Raw genomic sequence first — 20929 nt, forward strand, 5'->3', positions numbered from 1 at the left:
TTCAGAGGTAATTACGGTTAAATGAGGTCATAAGGCTGGGGTCCTAATCTAATAGGACTGGTGGCCTTTAAAGAAAAGGAAGAGAGATCTCTTTCCACAGGCATATATCAAGGAAAGGCCATGTGAGGACACAGCAGGAAAGGACACTGGGAAGAGATCCAGCACCAGAGATCAAAGCCAACACCTTGATCTTGGACTTCCAGCCTCCATAACTGTGAGGAATAAATTTCTGTTGTTTGAACCACCCAGTCTATGGCATTTTTTTTATGACAGCCTGAGCAGGTTAAGATAAAAATATACTGAAAAACAAGGAACAGAGCCTCAGGAACCTGTGGTATTACAAGCAGCAACCTAATATTTATATCAGCATCCTGGAAGGAGAAAAGTGGGAGTGGAGGTTGAAAATGTATGCAAAGAAATGATGGCTGAAAATTCTCCAAATCTGGCAAAAGGCATAAACCTACAGATTCAAACTCAGCAAACAGGATAAACCCAAAGAAATCCACACAAAGACACATCTTAGTCAAACATGAAAACTAAAAACACAGCACTCAAAATATTTCCAATAACAACCTTCAAAGTTTCAATAAAAAATATATATATATATCTATATCATGTGATCTGCCTCTACCCGAAAGTAAAATGGTGAGAGGCAAGTATCTCAAAGTGTTTTTCAAATTTTTGCAACCTAATATGCAGTGTCAGTTCAGGTCTACAACTAAATTTTACTATGGTATGAAAAAGTCTAAAGTACAAACTACATACAATGAACGTAACTCTGCATACGTAAGCACATTGTCAAGTAACTCAGATAGCTTAAAACAGACTGAAAACATCACAGGTCCCTCTGTACTCCCCATTTCTAGGCTACAGGTCTGACCCTGGTACCTAACATGACTCTCAGTAGATGTCTCAATAAGCAAAGACACAAAGTGCAGAAGCAAACTGCCAGGCCAATGTCTCTGGTTTCAGGGGAAGCTGCTCTCATGAAAACTTTGTGACTGACCAACTCACAAGCTTCATTTTTTCCTGGGTATAATTATCTGAGTAGTTTTCCTAATCAACAATTTTCCCCTCAAGAATTGTTGACTGAGATACTCAGATGATTACTCACACCAGGGAACAATTTTACACAGTCTTATCCAGTATGAATTATTTTGCTAGCCAAAGGCTGAATGCTCACAAAAGGCTTTTCCAAATTCCTTGGTTTTCCCTCCAGCATGAGTTTTCTGGTGTTGAGAAAGGGATGAACTCTGGCTGAAGGCCTTTCCACAATCCTTACACTTATAAGGTTTTTCTCCAGTGTGAGTTTTCTGGTGCTTTGTGAGAGATGAGCTCTGGCTGAAGGCTTTCCCACAATCATTACATTTGTAAGGTTTCTCTCCAGTGTGTGTTCTCTGATGACGGATGAGGGCTGAGCGGTCACTGAAGGCTTTGGCACAATCACTGCATTTATAGGGTTTCTCCCCCGTGTGAGTTCTCTGGTGTTGAGTCAGGGCTGAACAGTAGCCAAAGGCTTTCCCACACTCATTACACTCATAAGGCCTCTCCCCAGTATGAGTTCTCTGGTGCTGGATGAGGCCTGAACGATCACTAAAAGCTTTCCCACATTCGTTACACTTATACGGCTTCTCTCCAGTGTGAATAACCTGATGCTGGGTAAGAAACGTGCTTTGGCTGAAGGCCTTCCCACATTCATTACACTCATAAGGTTTCTCTCCGGTGTGAATTCGCTGATGTTGAGTGAGATATGAGCTCTGATTAAAGGCCTTCCCACATTCATTGCACTCATAGGGTTTCTCTCCAGTGTGAATTATGTGATGCCGAATAAGGGCTGATCGGTGACTAAAGGCTTTCCCACACTCGTGACATTTGTAGGGCTTCTCTCCAGTATGGATTCTCTGATGTAGAGTAAGGTGTATGCTCTGGCTAAAGGCTTTGCCACAGTCATTACACTCATAGGGCTTTTCTCCTGTGTGAATTCTCTGATGCAAGACAAAAGCTGAGTAGTAACTAAAGGCTTTCTCACACTCATTACACTTCCAGGGTTTCTTCCCTGCACAAATTCTCTTATGCCTCATTAGATCTGAATTTTTTTTTAGGTTCTTTTTAAATGAATCACAATTACATAGTCTCTCTTCTTGCTGTTGAACAAGTAATGACCTTCGACCAAAATTTCTTCCAAATTCATCACACTGGTAACTTTTCTCCCCAGATTTCTTCTGAGTGACAACCTCTTGTATTAAATGTTTCTCATGGTTTTCCTGCTGACTCTCTAATGAATCCTCACATCCACTGTCACCTTCCTTGGGAAATCTTTCTATTAACACCCCAGGGGATGACTCTTCTTCAGAAGCATCGTGCTCTTGGGTTAGCTCCTTGCCTTCTGGTCTTGTCTCCCAGTCTAACAGAAACAAAAATGCACATGTGTCATTTCCTACACTGAGAGTAAAGTAATTACTGTGGTAGGAAAATAATAAAATAAACAAAAAATGCTACAAGGAACACATAAACTTGAAAGCTCTCAAAAACAGCCTTGCAATGTTGAGAGAAGATGAGAAAAGAAAAATGACTGGGCAAAGAAGTACAGCTGCATACAGGGAGGGTGAGTAGGCACTCACAAGTCCTCTGTCCAGTGGGGAGGAAATGAGGAACAATAATGGAACAAGACTTAGCAGAGGTGATAAAAAAACAGAGTCTGGGATCCCGGCTGGTGTGGCTCAGCAGTTGAGCATCAGCCTACGGTCCAGGAGATTGAGGTTCAATTCCTGGTCAGGGCACGTTCCTGGGTTGCAGGCTCGATCCCCAGTAGGGGGCGTGCAGGAGGCAGTGGATCAATGACTCTCTCTCATCACTGATGTTTCTCTCTTACTCCCTCTCCCTTCTCTCTTAAATCAATAGACATGTTTTAAAAAAACAAACCAGAGTCTGGGAAACTAGGCTGGGATCAGAGAAAGTTGGTATCCCAGAGACTGCCCACTGCCAGCACCACACCATGACCTTATCATTTCATGCTTGAAAATGACCATCATTAGCTGATCTCCTCCTGCTAATCTTTTCCCATTCCAAAATGTCCCACTCAATGCTAACATACTAACCTTCCAAAACTATCCCTCTCACATAAAAATTTCTGTTGGTTCCACTGTCTCAAGATGAGATGTATATTCTAGGAACTAGCATTCACCCTGGACAGTGTGGCTCAGTTGGGTGAATGTTGTCTCATGCACCAAAAGGTCGCCAGTTTGATTCCAGGTCAGGGCACATACATGGGTTTTGGGCTCAATCCCCAGTAGGAGCCATGCTGGAGAATGCAATCAATGTTTCTTTCTCACATCCATGTTTCTCTCTCCCTGTCCCCTCCTCTCTCTCTAAAATCAATAAAAACATATTTAAAAAAATATCTACAAATTCAAATCATCACAAAGACCAGTAACTAAGAAGCAACTGGTCATCTCTGACTGTCCCACATCCAACAAACTGCAATGAGTAAAAAACAAACAAATGAATAATATGTAGAGAAGGGAAGGTCAAATCACCATGTGCTCAGATTTGTCCCAAACTGTCAGGATACCTGTCCCAAGTCCTAGGCTTTCTAGTAAGAGTTTGGGGGGAAAAAGCTTCACTGCTAAAAATGTTTAAATATTTCCAGGCTTAAAGAGTCTTTAATATTCATTCCAACCATGATGGTACTTAAAATAAATCAACATGATCCAATGTTCTCAACTATATATTCTAATTAGGGAGGTGCCTGAGATTTTAAAGGACAAATAGATATAGGTTAAAGTCAAATGGGCTTCCAGCTAAGGGGAATGGGAAGAATTAAAGCCCCAAGTGTGCACGGAGAAAACACAGTTAATGGAGGAGAGTAAGACACTTGCCTGTCCGATGTTAAGGGTTCAAGCTGGAGAACAGAGAAGGTAAAATGGTTAGGCAGGTAGACTATCAAAGCCTTGAAAGAAGGTAGAGAAATGCAGAACTGAAAGAGTAAGAAACTCACTGTGGGGAATTCAGTGGGATTCTGCTGCCTCAATTAGACAAGACTAGACTAAAGAAAGTATAATCAGCCCTGGCCAGTGTTGCTCAGTGGTTAGAGCATTGCAACACTCACTGAGGGTCATGGGTTGGATTCCCAGTCAAGGGCACATACCTGGGTTGCGGGTTTGCTCCTTGCCCCCTGTCAGGGTGCGTGCTGGAGGCAACCAGCTGATGTGTCTCTCTCGAATCGATGTTTCTCTCTCTCTTTCTCTCTCCCCTCTTCCTTCCCTCCCTCCCACTCTCTCTGAAAAGCAATGGAAAAAACATCCTCGGGTGAGGATTAAAATTTAAAAAGTATAATCAGCTGGGAGTCTATTACAGTAATTCAGTCTGACAGAAGCAAGAGGATCAAGGGTCAAATTCATGACATATTTCAAAAAAAGTTACCAGGACTTAATCAATAGCTATCATTTGCTTAGCATATAGCCATCTACTGTTCTAAGCATTTCTCTTGGATTTTTTTCATTTGATCCTCACAACAACCCTATGAGTTAGTGTTATCATTGCCCCCATTTTATAGTTGGTGAATTTGAGTCAGAGAGGACAATTAACTTGTTAAAGGTCACAGAGCTAATGAGTAGCTGAGATTGGCTTTGGACCTAAGAAGACTAGGTCCAAAGTCTGCACATGCTATGCTGCCTCTGCTTAGAGAAGGCAGCCAGGGAAAACTCAGAGATCAATTTATACCCATTGCTGTCAGACAAAAAAAACACATTATACTCAGAGATAAAATAACATACATGGAAAAGCCTGATTTAGAGCCTTGTACTCATGCAAATTATTAACATACATTAAAATGCTAACTTCATTTCACCTTATTGGGGGGGGGGGGGAATTGGTTTAAAAGAGTGGAAAGTATTTACTTTCTAAAATGTAAATTATGAATTTATAACAGATCATCATCCACAGAGGGTAAGTGTGGCATGGGAGAAAGGGACTTCAACTTTCCCACCGGTCTAGCAAAATCTGAAAGGCTCCTCCACAAGCCTTTCAAAGATGCTCTTCCCACTGACCATCTGGGTTTTAAGTTCCCTATTTCCAACACTCACTCACCTGGACTAGTAGCTTTTGAGGCTTCTCTCTCCAGCTTCTCCCCACACTCCAACTGAGAGATTACGTCAGGCTTGGAAATCGGAAGCCCTGTTCATGGGGAAAGAAAAAGGAATCTGGTAAAAAACTCCAGGGTTAGCTCTTTGGTCATTAGGAAAGACAGTATAAGAGAGAGGTGGGTTGTGGATTTCTCCTTCACCAGCGCTCAGAAGGCAGGAAGGCTGATATGGGGTCTATCTGAATTCGGAACAACTGAGTCGCTTGTCTTTTCCTCTCCCTATTAAGAGTATAAGCACCCATTTCTTAAGAGATGTTTTCACTAGAACTTCATCTTAATATCCTTGGTCAGAGAGTAGAAAAGAAGGTTATTACCACCTGGGCAAATACAATAAAAAGGGGTCCATTTCTAACTCTAGGGGGTGTTAAAACCACATCCAGAAACAAAAAGTAGAAATTACATGTCCTGGGCCTTTCAGGAATTAAGACTCTTTTACCTAAGAACCTCTGAGTTCCTAGGAACTGAGGAAGCAAAGGTACCACTGAGTAAATTCACAGGGGAACGAGGAGCCATCCTTACCCAGCAAGACCAGATTCCTATGCTTCTCGGGGACATCTCCCTGCGGAGGGTTCAGCTGTCCCCACTGGGTGAGAGCCTCGGCCATATCCCTGATCATGAGTGACTCCTGAAAAACCAAACACATCCGTGCTCACCAAGGGACCTCCTTCCAGAGGCCTTTGGGAAGATCTCAAACTGACAGCACAGAAGACAGGAAGGACAGGAAGGTTAGACAAAATGACCTCTAACATCCCTTCCGACACTAAGATTCTCTGGTGTACAACAGTCCCCCCTTATCTGTGGGGAACATGTTCCAAGATCCCCAGCAGATGCCTGAAACTGAAGGCAGTACCAAAATCTATAATACTATTTTTCCTATACACTCATACCTTTCCGCTTAAAAGAAGCACTTATGGCTTGTCGTTGGCATATTTGAATTGCCAGCATCACTGCTCTTACACTTTAGGGCCATTATTAAGTAAAATAAGGGTTACTTGAACACAAGCACTGCGATATTTTGACAGTAGATCTGACAAGCGAGACAGCTCCTGAGTGACTAACGGCGGTAACGTGAACAGTGTGCAGCCGCTGGACAAAGGGACGATTCACCTCCCGGGAAGGATGGCGCAGAACACCATGAGGCTTCATCATGCTGCTCAGAACAGTGCACCATTTAAAACCTATGAATTGTTTATTTCTGGAATTTTCCATTTAATATTTTTGGACCATAGGTGACTGCAGGTAATTGAAACTACAGATTTGGGGGACAGCTGTATTTGTAGCCACAGACTGGCTCCTCGCCTCCATGCATTGGGGGGACTGGATGGAACCTGCAGGTAAGAAGGAAAGCACCTTTGATGTGAAATCTGAAGGTACCAAGTTATTAGTTTAGGCATCAATACATTAAGTTATAGAACTATAGACACCCTTACTATTTAGACATGGGAAAGTGGAGAAAATATAATTATGAATGACTTATTTTCCTTATGGTGTTGTTTTAAAATACAAGAGGTTTAAGAAATATGAAATATTTATCTAATTTTCCTTTGGGAGTAAAATGAGTCTAAAATATATTTAACATTACGGTGTTTGCTACACACATCACAGAAATAGACTTATTTGTAAAGCAGTATTATTATAAATGTCCCCAAAGTGTTCTTGCCTTTTCTCATAGAGGCCCTGATGGGTCTGACTCCCTCCCGCCACCCACCCTCTGCCCAACCATACACTGCTCCTGCAATCTCAGTGCTACAATTGGTGGCCGCCTTTCAGCTGCTTGAAATGTGTGCAGCATTCCCTTTGGCCCCTGTCCACGCGCTGCTTCCTGTTCCTGAGTGCTCTCCCCTTGGACATCCTTTCAGCTTTCTACATCCCATTCATGCTTCAGATCTCAGCTCAGATGTTATCGCCTCAGGGAAGCCTTCCCTGACTCTCCGGGTTGTAGCACATGTTCCTTCCCTTCTCTCGGATCATGCGCACATCGAGGAGACTTTCTGATTAACATCTCTCTGTCCCACTCATGGTCAGCTCCTGGAGAGCAGAGGCCAGGTCTGTTTTGCCAGCCCTAGTACCTGGCACACAGCAGGAACACTGTGTTTGTCAGACAGCTGAAGAAAGGAACACTTGAACAAGAATTAGTAGAAACAGCTTTTTAAATGGTGTGTTCTATAAAAGTGTGCATGGGAACAGAGGTGGGGAGGAGAACAGAAGTGGATCAAACAGGAACTGTCTTCCTGGAGCTAGTGAGTCCAGCCAGGGCCATGGAGGGCCAGAGGGTAGAGAAGCTGCTGGCAAAGGCAGGATGAAGCCAAGAAGCTGCAGCGCATCACGGTGCACAAGGAGTTGGAGCTGGCGTTCGACCTGGATAACCTGCTGGCCTCCAACTGGAACCCCCCATGGGCCTGCAGCACCGGGGACCCACGTTCGAGGCCAAACTGTGGGCTCTGGTGCAGGACAACATGTGGCTGCTCATCAACTGGCTGTGGCAGCTGCCCACAGAGTGCAGAGAGGCGGCACTGGTGGCGTGGCTGCCAGAGCCCACTTGCCTGCCACGCGAGAAGTCGGTGCCCTGGCCACAGTAGCTTACAGGCTAGCAGCAGTGCACGCTCCTCAAGAGCATCCTACCCAAGAAGACCGTAGCGGGCGTAACTTAGCCCGTGTGCATAAGATGCCCCAACTAGCTCGGCCAGCATGCACCCTACTGGATACCAGAGTAAGGAGGGGCAGGCCACACCTTGCAAGTGGCCAAGATCTCCACTGCTTCTGTGGGGCACTTCCAGGAGCGCCTGCCCAAGGAGAAGGCGCCCCGGGACTCCAGCAAGGAGAGGATGTTTCAGTCCCTTTTTGGGGGACTTTGCAGGGGAGAAAAAGAGCCAGTCGGAGATGCTGTGAGTCATGAACAGCAAAAAGCCTCAGCCTGACATGACGAGGGCCACCAATAAGCAAATGAGGGAGGAGGGCCAGGAGGAAGCGGCTAAGAAGAGAAAAATGAGCCAAAGGGGCAAGAGAAAGGGGGCCCAACAGGGTCCTGGAGGCAAGAGGAAAGGGGGTCCACCCAGCCAGGCGGGGGAGAGGAAAGGCTTGGAAGGCAAGATGAATTCTGGGCCGCCCAGCTTGGGTGGCAAGAGGGAAGGAGGTCAACACAAGGAGGACAGGGGAGGAAGTAAAGTTCACTCTCCAGTTGCCTGCCTGTAAATCAAGAACGAGCCTAAATGTTAAGATCTAAGTCCTGTACGAGGGACGCAGAATAAGGTGGCCACTGCCTTCATTGAGCTTGAGGTTGAAGGGGCAGGCCTCCTTGCCCTCAAGATAGTATGTAAGCATTGAACTTTACAAACTAATGTTTTTCCAACAACCAAGTCTTTGGCTGGAGGTTTAGAGGATATATTTGAGGACGTAAGAATTAGGGAAAGAATTTGGTCAAAACTGGGAATGAAACGGCCATCTTTTTTTTTTTTTTAACTTTGGATGTGGTGTGAGGGAGAGTTGTTCATATTTCAGAGACTTAAAATAGGTTGATTTCAGCGTTAATTTTATAACAAGCTTGTGTATTTATCAAAGCAGGTGGGGGCACACAGAAAGAGTACATTTTCAGAACTGGCCTTTAAAGTAATTGTTGTTAAAGTTATTTAATAAAAGTGTGTCTGTTACCTTAAAAAAAAAAAAAGTGTATCAAACATTGAAAGCATTGCAGGAATGTTTACTCTAGCGTAACCTTGATCTAAATGATAGGCACAAAGTTTAGGCTGTCTACTAAAATGTGGGGCAAGCGAGCAGGGTAGGTAATGCTACCCTGAATCTAGCTGAGTCTGCTAACGGCTAATAAGACAAATGTCTAATCATTTTTCCAATTCTGTAAAAAAATTTCTATACAACTTCAACTTAAATGAGCCACATTAAAATACACCAGTCCCTGGGATGCTAGCAAATGACCCAGTCTTACCCCTTTTTGAGCCACCACTGTTGCCATAGCCCCCTGAACATATGTATAGCAGTTAACTGTTTATATTCAGCATTCTAACGTTCATGATATAGCCCTTCAAGAACAACAGGTCAAACAATTCACATAGTAAGTTAAAAGAACTATCTACTTTGAAAATCCTCTGCCCAAAATAATTTAATTCATTGTTCTAATACTTGAAGTATGAAATCACTACTCTCTTTATTTTAGTTCATGGTCCCTTAAGGCCAAACACCTCAGGAGTGACTAACACAAGCAAAATACAGTTGACCCTTGAATAACATGGGGTTTAGAGGCACCGACCTCCCACCCTGCACAGTTGAAAATCTGTATACAACTTTTGACTCCCCCAAAATTTAACTAATAGCCTATCCTTATCAATAACATAAACAGTCAATTAACACATTTTTTGTATGTTACGTGTATTATATACTGTATTCTTACAATAAGTAAGCTAAAGAAAAGAAAATTTTATTAAGAAAATCATAGGAAAGTACATTTACAGTACTCATTTAAAAAAACTGGCATAGAAGTGTACCTGTGCCATGCACACCATGTTGTTCAAGGGGCAACTATAATTTGTAGCCTTCCCCCTTTACAAACAATGCTCACAATAGCTGACAAACTGGCAGTTCCTTTCAGACTTCAGTTCCCTGAAAACCTCGGCAAGCAAATTCATTTATGGAGCTACTGTTCAGTGTAAGTGTGCTGGAGCTGGGGGCATGGGCAGATTAAGCAGAAACTGTTCAGCAGATGCTACCGACTTTCTCTCCTGCCTTCCTCTGAAGGAAATCTACAAATTCACAGATCAGAACCAGTACTGGTGTTTTCTCCCAGGGTTTTACACAAATCTTCATCTTCAGCACCTGTGTGCTACGAGGCTGGGGCTGAAGCTAAAAAGTAGTTCCAGTGCCTTTACCACAGGGTCTGCTGTTCTCTGTGTCCTAGGCCAGCCCTACAGAAGCATTTTGACCAGTATTCTCTCTCCAATCAGTCGTGGCATGTTTTCATCTTGTTGGGCCTCTAAAACTTTACTGGGGCCTTTAAGACCCAGTGTAGATTTTCCTGTGGTCCAGCTGCAACACACCCCAGCTTCCCCCACCACACTCCAACTCACTCCACAGTGACACACACACCCTTTGAAGGCCTTCAACTCTCTCATCACTTGGAGACTTTTCTTTGCCAAAGCTGTTCTCTCTCTTGGAACATTCCTGTATTCTACTCTCCAATTCCCTACTCTCTCTTGTTTTTCAGAGTATAGCTTTTACCCCAGTACTTTTTCCTCAAATACTCTAGAGGATGGAAAACCTCTTCTGTGGCCTATTCTGACTTGTCTGTACCAGTCATTCCTGCATTTAAAAATATATATATTTCTTCTTGCTGTTGAAGTATTTTACTTATCTACATCTTACCTCCTCGGTAAACTTCATGAGATAGGAGCTACTGGCTTTTATTACCTTGTCTCTCACCATGAGGCCAATTACAGTACTGCAGAGCTACTAAATGTGCATCAAGCACTAAGTGGGCAGGGAAGAAGTAATGCCAGGAGGAAAAGTTCCGCACAGCAAGGAACATTTATCAAGAAGTTCATCACTCATCATCACTCATTACTGGGTAAACAAAGTGATCTAGGACTCCCTGCTGAGCAATTCCTTAACAATGGAAGAAACCATATCCATGCTCTGAGAACAGAAGGAAAACAAAAAAAAGTAATCAAGACCCACCTGGGATGCAGAGGTCAGCACGCCATTTTCTCCTGGGTTTCCAGCATGGGGAAGGTCTGAACCCTTGGAAAGTGACTCTAGAAGTGGAGACAGGAGCTATGTGACTACTCTTGCCTTGCGGTGAACTTGCAGAAACTGCTGTACACATCTACTTGTCACCTAAGAAGAACCAACCCAGGGAACCAAGGGACAATCCCACAAGGTTCCTGAATCAAGACAGCCATGGCCATGGCCTGCCGCAGGTTCCTCCTACCCTCCTCTTCCCTTAAACTCCAACAGAACTCCACTATGAGAATTGGGACACATAAGTTAAACACATATTTCTTTCTTTCATCTGTTGAGTGATAGTCAAAATAATAATCAAAGAATCTGTGTCAATCCGCGTCTCACTTAACTTAAAAGATCCATTCCTGTTCTATTCCAGGATGAAGGAAAACTAAATTCTTTTCGAACACTGATACCATACTGGCTTTCGCAGAAAAGCAATGGGTCTTGGGGAAATATCCAGGATTCTAGACAAATCCTGTGACTGCTCAAATTCTCACTTTCCCCATCCGCCAAATGGGTCTAATAGTCTCCTTCCTACAACCTTATGGGGATCCTGTGAGGACAAGAGGATGTCGTTATTGAAAGTCAAATAGTCAGCTCTGTTGGTTTGGGGGGCAAGGCAGGCATGCGCCACCCCACAGGCCTGCGGGCAATGCAGGAGGTAGCTGCTCTCCCTCCAGGACCAGGCTCTCCCAGGGAAGGCGTCTGCAGCCCATTCCCGAGCTGGCCCCAGCCGGAGGGCAGCCTTTCGCCTTTTCTCTCTCCAGCAGACACTGCGCCGCATTCCTCGGAAATTCTCACCTCTGCCCCCAGGCTCAATGGCGACTCCGTCCCTCGGCCGTGCAGGAGGACCCCGCCGCGGGAACCGGGGTCCACCGCTCTGTCCACCCGGAGGCCCGGGGACGCGCGCGACCCTCGCCGGACCGCCTGGCGCCTACCCGGGGGCCTCCCTGCCGCCCTCCCTCTAGCCACTCAGGTTTAGAAGGGCCCGCGCTCAGCCCTCCTCGACCCCAGGCTCCAGCTCACGCCAGACACTGAAGAACCCAGGCCGGGGACTGAGGCATCTAGGAGCCCGCGGGACCAAGACGCGCTAGCCCGAAAACAAGGTCGAACTACAAGTCCCAGAACCCTCCGCGCGGCGTGTCGCGTCACTGGACGCCGCTTCCCAGAGACCCCCGCGGCACTCCGTGAGGCCGCCTTACGCTGTCGGTGTAGTGTCTCCCGCCATCGCGTGTGCTGAGATTGTCCTCCGGGAGTGCTCGGCAGCTGGGAGGTCGCCTTCGGGGCACTGGAAGGGTTACCCCTTTCCTTCTTCGAGGCTGTCTCTGGGCTCTGGCCCCGAGAGAGCCCCTCGGCCGCGCCAAATCGCGCCTCGCATGGAACGCTCACTCCCTGCCGCTCGACCCCGCGGACTGCGGCGCCCCAGCCACTGGATTCCCTCCTCCGCTGCTGAGCTCTCTCCGAGGGGAGGCGCCTCCCCGGCTTTAGGCCCCTTGTGGCGGGGACAGAGATCACCCAAGTAACCCGGGATGTTTATTCCAGCTGCACGTCGGAGTAAGGAAAAGTAGGATCTCAGCCCCGGAAATTACCTCAACCCAGAAAGAGCCAGGTCCCGCTGGTGCCGCGGACCTCAACGAGACTGGAGCCTGCAACTCCTCCAGACTCCTCACGAGCCCTAGGAGCCGCCGGCAGGGAGCCGGTGTATCTTCAGGCTAGTGCATGTTCTTGCTTACCTTCCCACTATAAAGTCACTAATTTTCCGTCTAGTTCAAATCCCAAGAAAGAAAATCAAATTAGCGAGTCTGCCGGTGTTTCGATACAAGCCGCAGGGTAGGTTTGGCCTTTCTCTAATAGAGCCCCCCCCCCCCGTTTTGCTAGGCCTTAGGCTTCCCAGAATAAAGATTACCTTTCTCATCACTCCTGCCTCTTGCCAGAGGGGTGAAAGGAAAAGTGATTATTACAGTGAAGAGGAAAGCCCCATGCTGGCTGGGACGAGGACAAGTCGTCTGTCATGGAGCATGTGGACAAGGTTAATACCCTAAGAATGGCGGACCAACAAAACAGAAGTGCCCCTAGCGGTTTGGTGCAACAGATCTTAGGCTTTTTAACATGAGATAGGTATAAACTGGTATTTTGTGTAAACCCCTATTATATTTGGTTTCTGCTACACAGATAACCACACTTAGCTAACTGGTCTCTAGGTTTGCTGCTTTTGGCCTAATCACCTAGGCCTGGAGGAGAGGGATCGTGGAAAATATAGCCCTGCCAGCTCAAAGAACCGCTGAAGAGAGTCGCCCCCCTCCCCAGCTTCCATCAGCAGAAATGGGCAGTTTCTTTCCAAAAATGGTGTGTATGAAAGGCCCCACCAGCTGACATATCTGGAACACCAGGAAATACTCTAATTTTTATTAAATATCCCCAATACAGAAATCCGCCTTTTTAAAAGTATATTTTTATTGATTTCAGAGAGAGAGGAAGGAAGAGAGGGAGAGAGCAACATCAATGAGAGTCATTGATCTGCTGCCTCCTGCACCGCCCCCCTGCTGGGGATCGAGCCAGCAACCGGTGGACGTGCCCTGACCAGAAATCAACTGTGATCTGGATCATAGGTCGATGCTCAACCGCTGAGCCACACAGGTCAGGCTCCCCTATCTTTTGTTACCAAATCAATGGTCAGTTCTCAGTCCCTTTACCAACAGTAGTTGATAAAATTGATTATTCCCTCCTCGACTGGTCACTCCTCAGTCTCCTTAAATAAGTTCCTCCTCTTCCCAGCCCCTAAACCAGTGGTTTTCAAACTGTTGCATGATCAGAATCACCTGGAGGACTTATTGAGTACTGCTGAAAACACCCCTGTCAGGATGGGATAAAGCCTGAGGGTTTGCACTTCTAAGAAGTTCCCAAGTGATGCAAGAGCTGCTCGTTTGGGAACCAACTAAATATTGGAATGTCCCAGGGCTCAACAGATAGCAGGGGAAACCTGTACCATCCAAATGTGTTCAACTGCCAATTTATGTCTTCAACCATTAAATCTGCATTCCAGGTAGAAAGAAGGGAAGGACAAAAGCAAAAGGGAGTTTTTAGCTGTTCCTCTGTCTTCTAAGGTGCCTTTCTGGAAGTCCTGTCCAACAGATCCCAAATGTATCAATATATCATTGCCTTGATATTTAATATATCAGTATAACATTGGACTGATATTTGATATAGCAGCATGTCACTGGCCTAATGCCTCCCTGTAAGGGAAGCTGAGAAATATTTGGCGCCCTGCTACTTAGAATGGACCCAGATTCCCTACTAAAGAAGAGTGGTGACTGCTTGTTAGGCAGTCAACAGCCTCACGGCAGGAAGCATCACCCAGTGCCCATGAGGGACACTAGTTATCACGAGTTGCTTTATCGTGAGGTTCTATAAAATGGTTCAATATGTTGAACAGCTGACCGTAGGATATTTGGTCATGTGCCGCTTCTGCAGACTTTGCACAGGTTTCATACACATGTATGATGGAAAGAAATCTGCATCCTTACACAGTACCTCTGGCATGTTCAACAGGCTGGGCACTATACCAGGGGCAAGATCTTTGACCTTGGAGACTGATTTTTGTGGCCTCTGCTACTGGGCTTCACCATCAATCCATTTGTCCTCCTGAAGTCCCAGGTTCCTGCTTATTAAGATGAAAGGAGAAAATGCCATTTTAATTCTCCATCCTTCATCCACTGGAATGCCAATATGGCACAAAAAACATTAATTGTGCTTTAAAAAAAAAAAAAGTATTGATTTCAGAAAGAGGACGGGGGGAGAGAGAGAAACATCAGTGATGAGAGAGTCAATGATTTGCTGCCTCCTGCATGCTGTCTACTGGGGACAGAGCACACAGCCCAGGCATGTGCCCTGACTGGAATTGAACTGCAGTCTCCTGGATCATAGGTTGATGCTCAACAGCTGAGCCATGCAGGCTGGGCAAGTAATTGTGCTTTTTAAAAAAACACATAGACATGAGGACCCCATCCTTGGCACTCACGCTCTCAGCTCTCTCTGGAATAACTGCTTTATTTCTAAGCAGGAATTCTCAGAGATGCAGGTGTGAGGAAACCAACCTGTCTCTACAGTGTAGATGTGAGTAGGAGTCTGCATTTAGTTTCACAGATACTGATGTTGAGGGCAAGAAGGACACCGTCTAGTAGGACTTGGTGGCCTGGCTTTCAGTTACATTCTCATGTCCACTGCTTTTGTACTGAAGGATGACCACTCATGGATGAGCTATGTCTGGAGTTGACTTTGACTTGGTGGTATTTGAGATTAGACATAGCCCCATCTCCTGGGTCATTGTAGCCTACTTAAGGCTGCAGCTGACTGTTGCAACTGGAGTGAAAATGTGATGAGAAAGGGAAGGCAGCATGTCCGTGGTATCAGTGGGATATCAGGGCCAGGCTAAGGAATCTTAGTCATCAATCAGATTAAAACAGATTAAAAACAACCACCACCCTAGAAACAAAAACAGTCGGGTGACAGGTTGGTCCACCAGAGGTAAGGTTAGAGGGCAGAAGAGCCAAAGGTCAGAGAATCTAAGGGTCTTGAGGAGCTGAAGTGGAGAACGAGAGCATATAACCCAAATCAGAGTTCCTTGAAACTCCATGTAGAGTGGACTAAAAGCCATTAGCACAACAGTGGAAGATATTTGCAGTCCTAAATCAGTATTAGCTTGATGTTTATTTTCCTACCAGTTTCTAGTTCTAGAAAGTACATTTGATTTGGGACTCAAGTTCTCATGACTAGACAGGTATTTATTCAGTGCTCATATTTTCTCTACCTACCATACTCTCTTCATTTTAAAGTTCCCTAGCATTGCAGAGCCTTTCCTTTGAAGAGTTGATTCATGGAGTGCTTCTGTTAACTAGTGTGGTAAGTATTCAGTTATCTTAAAATTTAGACAGGGCTTATTTAAGCAACAGAGATTATTTCATTTCCTTGAAACTAATTTCAAAGTCTTAGACTAAACCACTACAAACACTACCAAGTCTTCCACCTTTTGTCTAAAGAATGCTGGCATACTTCCAATTTGACCGGTTTCTAATTCCAAGATTGGATCTTACTAATGGCCATTAGGTGAAGCTAAAACCTCAACATTTAAGGCCTCTACTACTGCATGTCCTGTTGTGAGATACCAATTAAAAGGTAAAATGGCCCTTTAGAACTTTTAGCAGATGTAACAGTATTTCACATTTTAAAATATCTGCAGCCCTTGCCGGTGAGGTTCAGTTGGTTGGGCATCATCCTGTGCACCTTGCCGGTTCTATTCCCAGTCAGGGCATGTGTCCTGGTTTCAGGCTCAATCCCCGGTAGGGGGCATGCAGGAGGCAGTCAATGCATGTTTTGCTCTCACATCAATGTTTCTTCCTCTCTCTTTACCTTCCCCTCTAAATATCAATTTAAAAAAAATGTTAAGAGGAAGGGTTATAGAACCAACAACAAAAAAATCCTCTTCAGGATACCAAATTTGAAAAGGAAACAACTATTAAATTTATGTGCCCACTCCATTTTATTTAACTCTGTATTCAAAAATATGTTAAAATTCTGAATTCTAGTCTCATCTTGCTGACATTGCCAGAGTATCTTAGGGAAATATTTGATCCTCAATTTACATTTAACAAGGCAGTAAGTGAAAGATTCAGAACTTTCAGAGATAGTCACCAGCCAAAAGGTTATCATCATAGTCCCTTTTATTTTCTATGTAACATTATTAAATATTATCAGATATCCACTTCAGTAGATTCTGTATTCTGTAGTGTTTTTCAAGTTGTTTCAAAAGTCCACACATGAAGTCTTCTTGCCACTCATCTGCTTGAAGAAAGGTGGGCCAAGACCAAGACAGACATTAGTAGGTTGGGAGGTCCTCTCCAGTTTTACCTTAAGCAAATGCCTAGAGTCAAAGTTGCCTGATGCCTGACCTTTAATAAAATACAAATATTGGGCTAGGCCCAAGGAATAGAAGAGTTTGGAGAATCAAGACTTAAAAGTTCATCAAGCCAAACCTTTATATTCAAGAACACTTGAATTAATTGAGGAGCAATTTTGCATCCTGAGTAAAACAAAGATGAGCAGAAGGGTCATTTGGAAAGAATAGCCTAACAGTAATATGCAAAATGTAACCAACAGCTATTGATGTTAACCAAATATTGAGGTGCTTGTTTACTTTCCTAGCCTCTTGGTGGTGGGTTCTGGCTTATGAGATGTGGACATTCCACAAGATCCTGCAGCTTTCTCTTCCATGATCACCTTGGAGGCAACATGTTCTAAGTAATGAGGATGGAGTAGCCAGACTGACCCACATCGGGTTTTATGTGAGAAATGAATCTTTTTTATTTGGGGGTTTACTTGTTAAGACATCATAGCATATCCCTCTTCAGTGATGAAGAGGGAAGAACGAATCAGAAAGTGATTACAGCAGTAATACAATCCTTTGATGATAAAGGTATAGGCTAGATTGTGAGAATTCAAAGAAAGGATGTGATTCTAAGAGGTGTTTTTAATAGAACTAGATAAGAAGTCATTAATTCAGATAAATATTTATTGGGCACCTATTATTTGCAAGGCACTATGTGAGCTACAAAGTGCTTACAAGTTAATTAAGTAGATAATAGATATACATAAATTATAAAACCAACTTTATAGCATAATGGTAAAAGGGATAGATTTTGAAAGTAGACCTGTATTCAAGACCTGGCCTCACCTTTTACTAGCTGTCACCTTGGGCGACTTATTTAACCCCTCTAAACTCCAGTTTGCTCACATGTAAAATTCAGGTAGTAAGAGTACATACTTAATAGGGTTGTTGAGAGGATCAAATAATCTTGCAAAACTCGTAGCTGAGTGCTTACCCCATAATAAGTGCTCAATAATTGCTAGCTATTAGTAGTAGCAGTACTAAAGAGATCTAAAAGCTGGGACACACAAAAAATGTCAGTGCCCAAAAAAGCTCCGAGAGAGGAAATACAGTTATAAAAAGAACTATCTGGGAAACAACAGTCCTGCTCTGATATAATTTTGCCTTTTCCCTCCTCTTGCATCCTCCAGTTAAAGTGCAGTGATACCAGGGGCCTCAGATAAGAGCTGTGTCTGAGGATCACCTCCTAACACTTATTCTGTCATCTGAGAAACTTCTGCAAAATGTTGACTCTTTATAGTTGCACCCTAATTTCCAGCAGAGGTAGCAGAGGCAGGAAAGGAGAGCAGTAGCCAGAATAGGTAGAATGATTAATTGATGGATTTAAGATGGGGAAGACCTATTTTAAGTTTTCATGGAGGTCCTTCAAATAAAGCTTTCACTCAATTCAGTCTATTCCCTGTTTGGCATAGCGCCGTTGATGTTGAATAACTGATGATTTAGAACTAAACACTTTCCCACATACGCTGCATTCAAAGGGTTTCTCTCCTGTATGAACTCTCTGATGTCGCGTAAGCCTGCTTCTCTGGCTAAAGGCTTTCCCACATTCACTGCATTCATAGGGCTTGTCTCCAGTGTGAATCTTCTGATGCTGCGTAAGGGATGACCGGTCAAAGAATGCTTTCCCACACTCACCACACTGGTAGCGAGGCTCTCCAGCATGGGCTTTTTGATGTCTATTTAGAGATGAGACACCATAGAAGGCTTTCCCACACTCAGTACATTCATAAGGCTTCCGGCCAGTATGGATGAGCTGGTGTCGAGTAAGAATGCTTTTCTGACTGAAGGCTTTCCCACACTGATTGCATTCATAAGGACTTTCTCCAGTATGAATTCTCTGATGTCGAGTGAGGGATGAACGGTCAAAGAAGGCTTTCCCACATTCGCTGCATTTAAATGGCTTCTCTCCAGTGTGAATTCGCTGATGTACAGTTAGGGATGAACGGTCGAAAAAGGCTTTCCCACATGCGCTGCATTCATAGGGGCTCTCCCCAGTGTGAGACATCAAATGTCTGCTGAGACTGCACCTGTGACTGAAAGCTTTCCCACACTCACGACATTTAAAGGGCTTCTCTCCAGTGTGAATTCGTTGATGTACAGTTAGAGATGAACGGTTGAAAAAAGCTTTTCCACACTCGTGACAGTCATAGGGCTTCTCTCCCGTATGAGTCCTCTGATGGCGGATAAGGGATGAGTGATCGAAAAATGTCTTCCCACAATCTCTGCATTCCTGGTCTCTGTCCTTAGTGAGAATTTTCCTAGGAGGGGTTGACCCTTGCCGCAAGCTTTCCTCCTGGGAAAGGGATTTCTTGCAGGTCTCCACTGCAGGGCTTTCCTTCTCTGTTTCCAACCCACCTTCCAGTGCATGAACTTCCAATTTAGGACACAGAGGATCTTGTCTTCCAAGTTTTTCCCTGGACAATCCTTTTGACTTTTCTTCTTCTGAAGTACCTTGAATGTCAGGATTAGTCTCCCAGTCTGTAATGGACAGAAAACAGAGATCCAGTTTCTTTCCTGGGATAGAAAATATTACAGCAGAAAGAAGAGGTACTAAGATAAATCTGGGAAGTAATATGGTCACTGCATTGCTTGCTCCTGAAAATAGCTATACACTTTAGATAAAGACCAACACTTGGGAGTAAAGAAGAAACACGGGAATAGAACTGATGTTGGACATCTCAGAAGAGAAAAGAATTTCCATGGGGAGCTTGGCCAGGATAATTAGGAGAGTATGCAAAGTGGAGGGATGGTGAGAAATAAGAATATCAAACTGAAGAGGCAACATGACAGATCTGAAGGTAACATTTGGTGAATAAAGATGAATAATACCAGCCCCAGCTGGGTGGCTCAGTTGGTTAGAGCATTGTCCTATGCACTGAAAAGGTTGCAGGTTCGATTTCCAGTCAGGGCACATAACCTAGATTTTGGGTTCGAACCCTGGTCAGGGCAAGGTCAAGGCACGTATGGGAGACAACTGACAGGTGTTTCTCGCTCACATCAGTATTTCTCTTTCTCTCTCCACCTCCTTCCTCTCTCAAATCAGTAAACATCCTCAGGTGAGAATTTTTTTAAAAGATGAAAAGAATGAAAGCTGTTTCATTTTAGGTATAGAAACAAATGAGGAACTGGAAGTCCTGCTCATGGGAGAAACAAACCAGGTACGTGACAAAAATACACAACCACTCCAAAGCTTAATCCTGGCCTCTAGGACTTTCAGAAAGAAAACACAACTTTCATTTTTTTAGGTATAGAAAAAAATGAAAGCTGGTAGGTGATAGAGAATAGCATTAAAGCAGATTATTTGAATTTGAGAAAAAGGTGATAGCCAATACTCCCTCCCACAACCCCCCAAATAACTACAAAACAAAACAAACTCTGCCCTACCCTGCTCATACGTAGTTACCTAGAGAAATCTTCCCTGGCCATCCTCTCTCATCAGATTCATGAAGATCAGCTATCCAAGGCTTATCCTCTCTCTTCAACTGGAAAATCACATCAGGTTGAGGAACTGGAAGTCCTGCTCATGGAGAAAGAAACAAACCAGGTACGTGACAAAAATACACAACCACTCCAAAGCTTAACCCTGGCCTCTAGGACTTTCAGAAAGAAAACACAAAAGGCAGACCATGCGTGCCAAGAATGTGGAATACAAAGTAATGCTGAAGAGCAGGGACATCTGGATGGAGGTCAACACTGAGGTTCTAAAAAGGAACAAGTAGCACTTGGTCAAGAAGTTGATAAAATCTCCTCGAATGAATGTGTTTATTCTTCCTCCAGAGGTCAATGGGATGCTCGTGGCTTTAGCACTGGTAGGATGGGTGGGAACAGTCCTTGGCTCAGGGAAGATAAGAATGAAAAAAAGATCATCTTGAGTAAAAATGTGTAGTGAAAGTGCATTTTTTTGTTTGCTTACCCTTTAGTATTAAGCTTTTATTTAAACAAGTGGGTCATGTTCACTGTAGGAAAATTAGAGGTATGTATAAGTCAAAAGAAAAATCACCTTTTCTACTTTTTTAAATTTTCTATTAGTTTCAATACTGAAAGATACCTACAGATATACTCTGTTAAAAACTGGATAATGAAATACGTCCGGCCAGGCGTGGCTCAGCGGTTGA

General features: G+C 44.2%; 2 protein-coding genes and 1 pseudogene across 3 annotated transcripts in view; 1 reads left to right on the forward strand and 2 right to left on the reverse strand.

Moving 5' to 3' along the window:
* Window positions 1–1074: 1074 nt before the first annotated feature.
* On the reverse strand, window positions 1075–11995 carry ZNF892 (zinc finger protein 892). Its single transcript, XM_081156273.1, has 5 exons — window positions 11675–11995; window positions 10826–10902; window positions 5663–5768; window positions 5089–5175; window positions 1075–2404 (listed from the first exon to the last, which is right to left on the reverse strand). The coding sequence occupies exons 3-5, from the start codon at window positions 5757–5759 to the stop codon at window positions 1161–1163; spliced, it is 1428 nt and encodes a 475-aa protein (XP_081012399.1). The 5' UTR covers window positions 5760–5768; window positions 10826–10902; window positions 11675–11995; the 3' UTR covers window positions 1075–1160.
* LOC308566279 lies at window positions 6447–8307 on the forward strand (annotated as a pseudogene). Its single transcript has 2 exons — window positions 6447–6477; window positions 7549–8307. The product of its transcript is annotated as an uncharacterized misc_RNA (transcript).
* A 4577-nt stretch (window positions 11996–16572) lies between the features above and the next one.
* ZNF2 (zinc finger protein 2) overlaps window positions 16573–20929 on the reverse strand; it is a 35080-nt gene continuing 30723 nt past the window's right edge. Inside the window, exons 5-6 of the mRNA XM_081156402.1 lie at window positions 20218–20331; window positions 16573–19292 (exon numbers count right to left, since the gene is read on the reverse strand). Of these exons, the coding sequence (XP_081012528.1) occupies window positions 18202–19292; window positions 20218–20331 (1205 nt within the window). The 3' untranslated portion in view covers window positions 16573–18201. The remainder of the gene's footprint in view (window positions 19293–20217; window positions 20332–20929) is intronic.

Source organism: Miniopterus schreibersii, assembly GCF_964146895.1.
Source record: "Miniopterus schreibersii genome assembly, chromosome: 13".
Taxonomy (NCBI): Eukaryota; Metazoa; Chordata; class Mammalia; order Chiroptera; family Miniopteridae; genus Miniopterus; species Miniopterus schreibersii.